Source organism: Helianthus annuus, chromosome 7, assembly GCF_002127325.2.
Source record: "Helianthus annuus cultivar XRQ/B chromosome 7, HanXRQr2.0-SUNRISE, whole genome shotgun sequence".
Lineage (NCBI taxonomy): Eukaryota > Viridiplantae > Streptophyta > Magnoliopsida > Asterales > Asteraceae > Helianthus > Helianthus annuus.
The window spans coordinates 5,689,417-5,702,885 of record NC_035439.2 but is presented as its reverse complement, the minus strand read 5'-3'; the positions used below and the strand labels follow the sequence as shown (position 1 = coordinate 5,702,885).

Here is a 13,469-nt window from a genome sequence, read left to right as displayed (position 1 = left end):
ACAATCTCACTGCGGATATGTCAGTAGGTTTTTGCACATTTAGTAAATTGTGACGAGATATAAACCTAAATATTCAAACTTATTTAGATCGTGGGGAACAATTTCTTGGATATATGGGTAACCCCTGAAATCTTGTTTGAAAGGTCCCTCTTTCTGAGATAATAGGTCTTTATGCTCAGTGATATCTGGGGTATTATTCCGGGACTTCTGCTGTATGGAAATACTGACCTAGTCCCCGTATAATACTTTCCGCAAAAGCTTGAAAAAGCGCCGCCCTCAGCAAGTTGATGAAACAATAAAATTGATAGTCACTGCTGTTGTAATCAAAAGATCCTCTAAAGGGGACACACCGAAAAGTCGAAGCCGTCATCTCTCTGCGTATATGGAAGTATCGACCTGAGCTCTCACGGCCCTCGCAATATAACCCCTTTACAGATATCATCTAGGTATACTCACCTGTAAGACTGAATATTGGGATCTGGATACGGGAGTATATTCAAGTAGTGGGACACACGGATAAGTTCAAGTGCTTAAGACATTAATATCGTATCTCGGATCAGTTGAAATTTGTGTGAAAATTTAAGTGGACAAATATACTGACAATCTAGGTGAATTATTTAAAACTTAAAATGAAATGTAGCTTAACGGTGTTGGTGACATGTCTTATTAACTGATATGATCCTCTTACACAAACTCACAAAAATATTGTCTGTAAATATTTCTTTACTGCATTTACTTTCGTTCAGAAAATCCAAAAAGATTTTGTGTGTGTGTTTTAGCATAAATTTTGAAAATTCAAAAAGATTTTCGACAACTGATATTGGAGAGCCTTGATTTTCAAAATTCTGTGTGCTAAACATGATGACTATGTGGTGAGGGGGAGTCTATGTTTGAAATCAAAACGTTTAAATTGTAATTTTACAATTGGTTCATCAAAAATCTTTGTTTGATCTGAGGAAGAGTCAGTGTTGATGCATGCCTCAATATTTGAAGCGTTTTAAATTTGTGAAATTTAATTTGAGGTAGAGGTTTTGCAGATAACCTGAGCGAGACGAGAGCCAAATGACGATCTTGAAATCAAGGCTGTATGCTAGTCTGAGCCAGGTCAATCGATCCTGATGCCGAAAGAGAGCAAGATTACGATCTTGGAACGATTCTCTAAAGAGCCAGGGTTCTGATTCCTGTAGACTCTGAAGACAAAGTATGAAAGCCAGACAACGATCCTGAAGCAGATGATGCTGAAGATCTAACGGAATTCCAGCACATTATTATTAAGGGGAGTCTGTTGATGATGAAGATAGAGAGAGTGAAGCCCAAAGACCGATCAAGATTGAAGTTTAGAAGACTCGACACTTACGACTTGTCAACATCTGAGGGGGAGTCTATTGGTGCATACATCTGTCGACTTCGTCTTGTTTCGAGTCTTAGACTAGATTGTATAGACCAGGGCACGTTTTACGAGAAAATAGGAAGGTTTAGTGGGTTAAAGGTTGATTTCGCTCCAAGAGTCTAATTCCGCCCGAAATGACATATAGTCAATTTCGAGCGGAATCATAAAGCTTTAATTTCGTTCCTGATGTGTTTGTGTCATGATGAGCGAAATCAGGTGCCTATATATAGGTCACCTGAAGCGAAATCAGTAGAGATTGCCTTGTATTCCATACCGAAGTGCTGCTGGTGTGAAGACTGAATGTATTTGCATCCAAATCAATACAATCAGTGTTAAAAGTGAAGAATCAGCTGTTTCTACCTTTGTTTCTTGTTTTCCGCACCTGAAACAGAGTAAAACTCCTCTGAACGACTCATTCGGATCAGTCGAACGATCCTACAGAAGTGATTTCTTCAACAATTGACGAAGTTTGAATGATAGAAACACTTATCAGCGCTCGAATCGAACGAATCGAGTGATTATCTTCAAAGTCACCGGAAAAAACGAGATTTTTTATGAAATTAAACTGGGTTTTCCTCAAAAAAAGCTGAAGAACACGTTGATCGGGTGTTTGAATCATTGATTTGTGATGAAAATCGCATTATAATGTAGTGATTATTGAGATAGAAAGTGAAGAAATGGTTGAAGATGGTGGGTTTTGAAAATGGTGGGTTTTGAAGTTACTGGGTTTTGAAAAGGAAAAGAAAGGGTTGGATTGACTAAAATACTCTTTTTCTTTATTTTAAATGTTGCCACATGTCCTAATCCTATTGCTTCATACACTTCCTAGCCAAAATAAACTTCCTATTTGATCTTTTCCTTTATATATATATATCAAATAGTTATAGAAATATAGGATTAAATAATTAAACAACCAATTGTATTTCACCAAACACAAATTACCTCATATAAAATTTCTCTGTAGACCGTTCTTTTCAAATTAATACAAATCAACTAATTACTTCATATTATATTTCTATATAATTTTGCATGTATATTTCTACAACATTTTTTAGTTCATCATCATACCCTAGTAAATACCACTAATAGCAAAGCTAAGGTAGGGTCTGAGTAGTGTAAGATGTAGACAACCTTACCTCTACCTCATATGAATATAGCGGTTGTTTCTAGTGAGACCCTCGGCTCGATAGCAGTTTTGCATCAAGCATTGGACATAAGGCACATAACACTCAACAATTAAGACAAATGCCGATTAGTTCAACATTATTTAGTTGTATTTCCAATTTGCTACTTGTGTACCACATGATTGTTCTATGTTATATAATCATATACAATTCTATATTCAACCTTAATTTTTAGGGGTAAGATCCGGTATAAATAGGGTTTAACGTATGAATCGTACACATAGTTACGCTTAAACTAGAGTAATTATTATTACACTATTTTAAATAGTAACGTGATAATAATTACTCTATTTAAGGTGGTGTTTGTTTTTCTAAAAAAATCTGCACAGGTTCTTCTATCTGCGTCGAGCAAATCACTACCCACCACCACCGTCTACCTCCATCACCATAGATGTGGTCCGCAAACTGTAGATATTTTATCTCTTAAAAAACAAACACCACCTTACTTATTAACCATAAGTATGGTTTTGAAAACCGTTTATATTTGATTTAACACTATTTTTATAATTCTTAGCTACTACTCACTAGGTGACACTTGACAATTGATATTATCGACTCACCACGTAATTTCTCCTCAACTTCCCAAGCCCAACAAGATCATATTGGCCCAAAACAAAACTATATAAATATCTTGACAGAAATTAATCTTCAAAGAGCGTCAAACCACATATAATTTCTCCTTCAATATTAATCGCCAATCTTCATCGTTTCTATCCACCCCTCAATTCAGGTTCAATCTTCACTCTTTTCCCCTTTATTAATCTCTTTTTCTGATCACAATAACAAAGGCTGTATATACCCCTGCTTTTAATCTTCAAATTCTCCTTAATTCAACTCTTTTTTTACCTTTTCCTGTGCATATTCGTAGATTTTTAAGCTGTTTTGTGTTGTAATTTACCGTTTAAGGTTCTGGGTTTCGCTTTAATTTGTGCCTTTTATCGTTGTTATTAAATAAAGTTTAGATCTTGAATCAGGGTTCACAAGATTAGTCTATCAAATTAGGGTTCTTGATTCCCAATAATTGAATTTGTTGTAATTTATCTGAAAAAATGGTTGAATCAATTGGTGCAACATCCCTATTAGGGCACAACCTGATTTTAGGGAATTATTTGAAAGATTGTCGTCCGAAACGGGTTGCAATGAGCCCGAACCCATTGCTTAGGTTTCGGGCTTTTCGGCCGATCAAAGCCCAAGCAATGGAGTTGACTAAAGAGGTGCCTAATTTTAGAGAAGATAGGTTTCCGAAGAGTTCTAGCTATGAAACCGAAACTAGCCCGGACCGAAAAGATACACTATGGCCGCCTAATAACAAAGCTGACAACCCTTCGTTGCATAACCCGTTGTTGAGACAAGAACGGATGGGTTGCGGTTGGTTAGGTGCGATATTCGAATGGGAAGGTGTTTTGATAGAAGATAGTACTGATTACGAAAAGCAATCGTGGCTTGTACTTTCGGAAGAAGAAGGTAAGTCCCCGCCACCTGCGTTTTTGCTTAGAAGAATCGAAGGCATGAAAAACGAGCAGGCGATGTCGGAAGTTCTTTGTTGGTCAAGGGACCCGAGTCAGTTAAAACGGATGTCGTTAAGGAAAGAACAGATTTATCAAGCGTTACAAGGTGGGAGATACCGGTTTCGTGACGGGTCAAAAGAGTTTATAAACGTTTTGACCCGTTACAACATCCCCATGGCTCTTGTGTCGACCCGTCCAAGAAACAATCTTGAAGAAGCCGTAAGTGCAGTTGGGATAAACGGTGTGTTTAATGTCGTTGTGACTGCAGAAGATGTTTATAGAGGGAAACCGGACCCTGAAATGTTCGCGTACGCAGCTCAGTTGTTGCAGTTTATACCCGAACGGTGTATTGTGTTTGGTAATTCGAATTTGAGTGTTGAAGCGGCTCACGAGGCTAAGATGAAGTGTGTGGCTGTGGCTAGTAAGCATCCGGTTTATGAGCTGACTGCTGCGGATTTGGTGGTGAGGTCGCTTGATGAGCTGTCGGTTGTCGATTTGAAGAATCTCGCGGATATTGAATCTGAGTTTGGTGCGGAACCCGAGGTGGAAATGGAGTTGGAGGAAGAAGATGATGCATACCCTTCTTCAAGGGTGGCTGTTGATGATCATGATTTCTGGTAGTTTGTTATGGATCTGTACAGTGATTTTTATGATTGTAATGTTGATGTTAATGGTGAAATTGTTATAGATTATAAACATGGAAAGGGGACTCTGGAAAATCAGAAGGGTTATCTGCATTAAATTGCCAATTGTATGTGTTAATATATATGTAGTTTGTGTATAGAAATTTGATTTTTCTTAGTTGTTGCATCTTGTTTAGTTTACATATTTTATTATATGATATATATACACACATATACACTCTATAAGAAATTTAATACTCCTGCAAAGAGTACTTAGTAACCTGGACAACTTTGATTGGAACACCTTATAGGAACCTAGATCCTTAGGCTCTGATACTACTTGTTAAATTACAAAACAGGTTTCCTAGTTTTGTGTATTGATCGTATCACCAAGGGCCAACTTAGATTGCTTATCGTACAAAGGTACCCTACAAGATCATTTGTAGAGTAATTTTGATAATTACTCTACGAGTAAATAATTACGAAAATGTCACCGCGTTTTTTTTTATATTTTCGTCTATTTGTACGTTTTATATGATAAAGGTATTTGTATTTGATCTTTTGCCGGCTTTTATTTGCTTCAAATTTTTTTTCCCTAAAAGAAAAACAAATACACAGGGAGTATCACTTTAAATACTAGAACACCTTAACCTACAAGTTATCTAATTGTCCTATATATTAATAAGAGGATAAAAATGCCCGGATAGTCCATGTGGTTTCGCCTTTTTTCACCTATAGTCCCCAACTTTCTAAAATTACCTGAATAGTCCCCAAGTTTTCATTTTTTGTTCCCGGATAGTCCCTGTGTCTAACTTCAGTTTGTTTTCTCTGTTAAGAGGGTGTAAAATGACAAAAATACCCTTTCCTTAAAAAGGCCAAACCATAGGGACTATCCGGGCATCTTCTTCATTTTTTTTATAAAACCCCACCACCACACTTCATCTTCAACCTCCACCTACCATCACCCTCCTCCACCCTCCACCGTCACCGCCGGTCTTCGCCGCGCAGAACCACCGTCGCAAAATATCACATACTAATCAATAATGAAAATGATAATAAACGAATATTTTACACAGTAATAAACAATTGATAAACTATAGATACTAATAGTAGCAATACTCTGGTGCGATAAAAGTTTAAATTTATGAATCGTCTATGTAGTCTCTGTACCGATAATAATGAAATGTGCATTTTTTAACAATTGCTGTTGTTTTAGTTTTATCTGATTTATCTATCCACAATATGTCATTTACATTGGTATTGTTGTGTTGTTTGTGGAACACCTCCCACCATCATTATACCTTTTATTATGTGATCTATTTGTTTTTCATAGTTCATTTCGTTTCCTACAAATTTGGTGACGTAATATGTCCTTTTGTATGTTAGGAAAAAAATAGAGATTTAATACAGTATTCCACAACCAAAGGAAGATTCGGCAGAGTTCATTGTGATTATACGTGCGAAGTCTCAACCGTCTCCACGTTTCCTTCTTGGATATTTGCTTGTTTATACTATTTGCTATAATGTATTAGTTTCCTTCTTGGCTTCTTTACTGCATATTCTATTCTATATTTTCTTGTTTATGCCATTTGATATAATTTATTAGATTAGTGGTGACTCCATTTACTGTTAGTTTCTTTATATTAACTCCATTTACTGTGTAAAATATTCGTTTATTATCATTTTCATTATTGATTAGTATGTGATATTTTGTGACGGTGGTTCTGCGCGGCGGAGACCGGCGGTGATGGTGGAGGGTGGAGGAGGGTGATGGTGGATGGAGGTTGAAGATGAAGTGTGGTGGTGGGGTTTTATAAAAAAAATGAAGAAGATGCTCGGATAGTCCCTATGGTTTGGCCTTTTTAAGGAAATGGTATTTTTGTCATTTTACACCCTTTTAACAGAGAAAACAAACTGAAGTTAGACCCAGGGACTATCCGGGAACAAAAAATGAAAACTTGAGGACTATTCAGGTAATTTTAGAAAGTTGGGGACTATAGATGAAAAAGGCAAAACCACAAAAACTATCTGAGCATTTTTCTCTAGTAAGAGTATGAAATGAACAATACATTAGAATATAACAAAATATTATATAAAGCTTTTTTGTAGTTTTATTTGTCATATATATTAATTATATTATATTATATTATATTATATTATATTATATTATATTATATTATATTATATTATATTATACATATTAACATTTAGAAGTTCATGACATCAGCGGCTAATAGTTCTTTCAAGTGGTTGGTCAATTTGGGCTACCACTTTTGACTTTGGTTTTTTTTTTTTTTTTTTCATATAATAGTTATTTATAGGTAATGCCAAATTACAATTTTATCTCAGGTGTAAAATTACGATTTCGCTCTCGATTCAAAATAAAATTTTGTTTTTGCCCCTTGCTTAAATTTACGATTTTGCTCTTAGTTAAAAAATACAATTTTGCCCCCAGTTCAAAATAAAATTATGGTTTTGCCCTCAGCTAGAGTCATGACAAATTACGATTTGGTTCCCAGTTTAAAATTACGATTTTCCCCCAGCTAAAAAATACGATTTTTCCCGCAACTAAAATATTAGGATTTTGCCCTCATTTCAAAATAAAAAAAATGGTTTTGCCCTCAGTTCAAAATATTATTTTGCCTCCATTTTAAAATTACGATTTTACCTGTGCTAAAAATTACAATCTTGTCATCGTTTTTTTTTCTTTGGCAAAACCATGGTAGTGTTTTATTTTACTTTGTTGACTTAATTTTGTTTTTATTCATGCCAAATAGCTGCCTAGCACTCGCTAATTGCTCCTGACAAGTTATTGTTTTGCCCCCAACTCTAAATTACACGCTTATCATCTTTTTAGTTATTTTTTTTTATCATAACTATGGTATTGTTTTTCTTCAATTGGTTAACTTGATGTATATTTTTTGATATCGTGTTATAGGTAGCATGTATAACTAACCGACATAAAGGCGTACATGTTATTAACCTAAGAAATACTCGGTTTAGCGCCCCGCAACGCGGGCGGCGCATAACTCTAGCTGCCTAACACTGGCTCATTAGTACTGAAAAATTACAGTTTTTCCCTGAGTCCAAAATTACGGTCTTATCATCGTTTTTTTCATAGTAAAATTATAGTAGTCTTTTTTTAATTGATTGAGAATTATTCGGCCATCGCCCCGCAACACAGGCGGGACATCTACTAGTTATATATATTAATAAGAGTATGAAATGAACAGTACATTAGAATATAATAAAATATTATATAAAGCTTTTTTGTAGTTTTATTATCTTAATATTATAATAGTTGTTATCATGTACTTTTCAAGTCTGATAAGCTTGGTGTTAACCGGTACTTGTATCGAAAATACCGTTTTGTCATCGGTAGATGAAGGTAAAAACCAGCATCAGCCTGGTTCATAAAACGCCAAAAGTCGGTACCGGATTGAGTTTGATAATCTTTTAGTTCGAGAAATTTGGTACTGCTACCCAGTACCATTTGCTCATCCCTGATCACGGGTACCGTACGAACACTAATGGTATCGTACAACTTTTTTTTAGTTTCAGGGGTAGGGATGAGCTCGGTGCCAACTGATACCGAATCGGTATTGGTACCGAAAATACCGGTTACGATATCGGTATATAAAGGTAAAAACCGATAGCGAACTGGTACCAGGAACGCTAAACGTCAGTACCGAACTGGTACTTAGGATCTTTCGGTTGAGGAAATTCGATACCGGTACCCATTACTATTTGCACATCTCTGACTACGGGCTTCTATCGAACAACATCATTACCATACCATTTTTTAGTTGATTTTCTTTAGGTTATTTTTTAGTGTTTTTTTCTACATTCTTTTTTTATTCTTGTCCGCGATTCCGTGTGCAACGCGCTCATAGTGATTCCAAACATATATAAACATAGACTAAATAACAAAATAAGTTCGCCGCAACGCGACGACGGTTTTTTTAACTAGTTTGAACAAAATTCGAACTCTAATTTAGCCTTATCTAACCATATTAGATAACCACTAATTCATATATATGTATTAATTTGAAACATCCCAATGAATAGTGCTATAGTGTGCTACAGTAATTTTTTTTTGACCTTTGACTTTGTCTTTTTGTCAATTTGGTTTTTTTTTTTACTTTTAACCTTTAGCTTTCAATATTAACTCTTATGGCCCCTTAACTTTCTAAATACTTTTTAACTGAGTTTTACGTCTTTATTTTTATTTACATGTCGATATAAACTTAAGTTGATTTACGTTTTAACATAATTTTTTTTTTATTTTCTCAACTTTCAGTATTCACACTATTCACACTGACAACCCTTTAACTTTCTAAATATTTTTTTAGTCAGTGAATTTTTTTTTGTCTTTTTACCTTTTTTTTCTCTTTTTTTTACTTTTAACCTTTAATTTTCAGCATTGACTCTTACAACCTCTTAACTTTCTAAATACTTTTTAATCGACTTTTACGTCTTTATTTTTACTTACGTGTCGATATAAACTTAAGTTGACTTACATTTCGACATAATTTTTTTTTATATTTTCTCAACTTTTAGCATTGACACTGACAACCCTTTAACTTTCTAAGTACTTTTGTAATCGAGTTTTCCGGTCGATGTAAAACACGTGTTGACATTCTTTTTTACTTACCACGACTTTATTTTGTAAGTTTTCTCTTTCGACTACTATATCGGATCAAAAATCGGCTCGCCCCGCCGCGAAGCGCGACTGTAACCCACTAGTTGTATACTAATAATAGATAAATAGAATGAACAGTATATTTTTTTATGGTTTTTTATATGTGTTATTTAGTGGTTTTTTACATGTGTTATGTGGTTCTTTTGTATATTTTAGATCGTGGGGTATGGTGGGGCGTGAGTTGGGGGCATGGTGCGCTACGTGGAGTATGGGGCACCCAAGACCAAAAGCCAATTCCAAAGGGGTATGGTGGGCCGTCGTTGGGGTGGCGTGGAAAAAAAAAACAATTTCAAATGACTAGTGCTCTTGGCCAACGAGGTTCCGCCATGTTATGTTCGTAGACCCGCCCAACGCCCGGGCTGAAACCCCCGCCCAAGGGGCCACGCCGAAACCCAAGCCCACCCGGGGTGGTGACGTGGGCGTTTGTACCCAACCCACGCCCCATACCCCATAGTGTTATGTAACTTGCGTTTGTTTTTTATCGATGTAATTCACGTGTCAGTATTTTTTTATCATATCAAGATTTTTTTTTCTCTACGGGTTGCTGTAATGAGTGTATTTTTTATATGTGTTATTTAGTGGTTTTTTACATGTGTTATGTGGTTCTCTTGTATATCTTAGATCGTGGGGTATGGTGGGGCGTGAGTTGGGGGCATGGTGCGCCACGTGGAGTATGGGGCACCCAAGACCAAAAGCTAATTCCAAAGGGGTATGGTGGGGTGGCATGGAAAAAAAGCCAATTTCAACGGGCTAGTGCTCTTGGCCAACGAGGTTCCGCCATATCATGTTCGTAGCCCTGCCCCACACCCGGGCTGAAACCCCCGCCCAAGGGGTCACGCCGAAACCCAAGCCCATCCGGGGTGGTGACGTGGGCGTTTGTACCCAACCCACATCCCAACCCCCGTCCCATACCCCATAGTCTTATGTAACTTGCGTTTGTTCTTTATCGATGTAATTCACGTGTCAGTATTTTTTATAATATCAAGATTTTTTTCTTTATGGGTTGCTGTAATGTGTGTAGGTGCCGTAACAAAACAAACCGATACTGATCAAATTCTCGCTGTGTTGGTATATTTTTGGTCATATCATGATTTTTTTTTCTCTATTGGTTGCTATAACGAGTGTTAGTACCGTAATTAAACGAACTGATACCCACCGTGCAACGCGCAGATTTAATAACACTAGTTAATTTAAATAAAAGGAATCAACTAAACGACCCTTTAACATTGATTTAATTTCATTCAAGACACCTCATGAGATCAAAACTGAACCATCCTTATACTTTTCTTATTAAGCGTTTAGGTCCTCCATGTTGATATTGTATCAAATTTCACAATACCAACTTAAGGTACCGGCAATTCGCTTTTTGCCGCACCACACACTCCTTAATTCCATACAACTTAAAATCCAGTCTATAATAGAATTTGAGCCACCAACGCTTGATTTAGAGGAATTTTTTAATGTTATTAAACGAAAGGCCCCTTAAAAAGTACAACTAGCTAAGACTAGTGGGCGTGGGTTTTGGGTGTTTTGGCCCTTTAACGCCGGGTGCTCCACCCCGGGTTGGCGTTTTGGTCAGCATTGCCCGCTTGGCGTGGAGATTCTGCTTGGCATGGGGTGAGGGGGCTGGGTGACATAGCGGGCTGTGGTTGGCTGGTTCGTTTTTTAAGAGTAAATTACAAAAGTCGTCCTTTATGTTTACACTAAATTGCAAGATGTGTCATTTGTCTTCAAAAAGTACAAAAAAACGTACTCGATGTTTGCAAATCACTACACATTATGTACTTTAACCCTAACTCAATTAGTTTTTATGGTTAAATCAGGGTAGATTAGTAATTTTACTCATTTATTTAAAACTATTTAATAAATAAAACAAAAATAGATAAATCAGTTTCTCTCTCTATACTCTTTTTCTCTCTCTCTTAAACCCCTCTTTCTCTGGTTCGTTGTTCACATCACCAGTACCAAAAACCACCACCACCTCCCCACCGGCCACCACCACCTCCCCTACCGGCCATCATCGCCTTCTATTCGCTAATGGTAAAACTGAGAATTGTATATATTGTTGTTAATTGTTTTTACAAGGAAGAAGAATACAAAGATATATTGGTGGGCATATGGTAATAAACAAGGAAATACAATCTCTAAATTGAGGAGATTGATTCCAACGGTCCTTGATTGAGAGAAGGTAGCTGTCCATATCCACAATAAAGGAAATGATGATTATAGTCTGATCCTTTTTATTTCTCCATTTTCTAACACTCCCCCTCAAGTTAAGTAGTGGGATCTCCAATACTTAACTTGCTAAGGCAATAACTAAAGATTCTCCCGTTGACGGCTTTTGTTAATATATCTGCTAGTTGGTCTTCTGATCGGACGAAAGGAAGTTCTATGATCCCTGTTTCAAGTTTTTCTTTGATGAAGTGTCTATCAACTTCTACATGCTTTGTACGATCATGTTGAACATGATTTTCTGAAATTTGGATTGCAGCTTCATTGTCACTCATGATCATACTAGCTTCGTTTTGAGGAAATCCAATCTCAGTCAAAAGTTTGCTGTCACACCCCAACCGATGGCGGAATCATCAGGGCATGGCACTGAGCGAAACAGATTGTCCAGAAGTTTTCATAACAATTATTATCACTATTCAGTTTAAATAACACGTCCCATACCGTGTCCCAAATAACAAACAAATTATTACAGATAACAACTAGTCAAATATTCTGTTCCGACAACTCAGATTTAAATAAGACAAATAAATATTGTTCAATTGCTTCTAGAGACCCGGCCTGACAAGATCTACAGAAAACTATGCTCTAGACGCTTATTCCTAGCTCGCCTTCCTAGCAGATAAACACCTTAAACACCTGTCACATACGTTAAAATAAAGTCAATACATATAATGTAAAGGTGAGCATACAAGTTTAATAATAGCATATAGAGTTCGAATAGTTTACGCATAACCAGCACGTATACAGAGGAAAACGAAGCATGTTAATTATCGACATGGACCTATCGATACCAGTGACTGCGGGTTGACCGTCCGAGACGGTTCGCAATACATGATTACCACCATAATCCATGCAAGTAATTGTCCTTAACAACCCCCGTGTGAACGGGTGCTGAGTCCAAACTATAGTACTACGTCGTTAAGGCAGGTAGACAGCATTCCACGTGTAAACACAATCAACAAGCATTCATTTAGTCACGTAATACATGCATATTGGTTAGCGTTCAAATAGTTTGAGTGATGTGATCGATTGTGTTTTGATATAAGTAACGTATGTAACACCCAAAAGTGATAAAAGCAAAAAGGGATCGAGTATACTCACAGCGATTGATTTGTGGATTGAAGGGAGCGCTTGAGAGTAGGGTTAGCCTGAATAGTTCGATAGCATAACGATGAATAACACGTAAAATGGAACAAGGGTTGATGGGTCAAACAACCTGGTCGATCGAACAGTAGGTTCGATCGGACGGGTTGTTCTTTCGGAGAACCTGTCCGTTCGGACAGTCCGTTCGATCGGTCGGTTGGCCCGATCAGCTGGTCTGTTCGAGTGGATTGTTTCTTCCTTTGAATAGGATGTGTTTATGTGTGAGGATTTGAACTTTCGAAGTTTTTGTTATAGCATTTGAGAACACTAAAGTGTTCTTACCTTTCAGGTCGATCGATCGAACAGCATGTTCGATCGGCCGGCATAACCGATCGGTTAGGAACTTCAGTAGTAGTCCTCAGCAGGATGTCACTCGATCGAACAGCATGCTCGATCGAACAGCATGCTCGATCGAATGGCATTCCAATACGTCGAACGAATTGAAAATCGATAAGTGTTGAAGCATAGTATCTCAAGATCCGAGGAGTAATGTTGACAAACAGCTATTCGATCGAACATCATCTCGTTCAATACTATACTTCATGAAATTGTCAAAATGTGGGGTCACATGCTAGCCGATCGGCTGGCCTGGTCGATCGGCTGGTATTTCCAATCGGTTGGGCTGCTCGTTCGAACAGCCTAACCGTCCGGCCAGCATCCTGACCTGGTCGGCCTGTTCGTCTAACA

The 13,469-nt window shown here is 37.1% G+C and overlaps 1 protein-coding gene and 1 long non-coding RNA gene across 2 annotated transcripts; both read left to right on the top strand.

The window, feature by feature from the left end:
• The first annotated feature begins 3,186 nt into the window (after positions 1–3,186).
• On the top strand, positions 3,187–6,403 carry LOC110867697. Its single transcript, XR_002551792.2, has 2 exons — positions 3,187–3,304; positions 6,092–6,403. It is a non-coding gene; the product is annotated as an uncharacterized LOC110867697 (long non-coding RNA).
• Positions 3,224–4,883, top strand: LOC110867696 (5-amino-6-(5-phospho-D-ribitylamino)uracil phosphatase, chloroplastic-like). Its single transcript, XM_022116699.2, has one exon. The coding sequence runs from the start codon at positions 3,624–3,626 to the stop codon at positions 4,701–4,703; it is 1,080 nt and encodes a 359-aa protein (XP_021972391.1). The 5' UTR covers positions 3,224–3,623; the 3' UTR covers positions 4,704–4,883.
• Positions 6,404–13,469: the final 7,066 nt, after the last annotated feature.

Bases quoted from the DNA above. Each gene is read 5' to 3' on its own strand.
- LOC110867696 (XM_022116699.2), top strand. From the start codon at position 3,624: ATGGTTGAATCAATTGGTGCAACATCCCTATTAGGGCACAACCTGATT.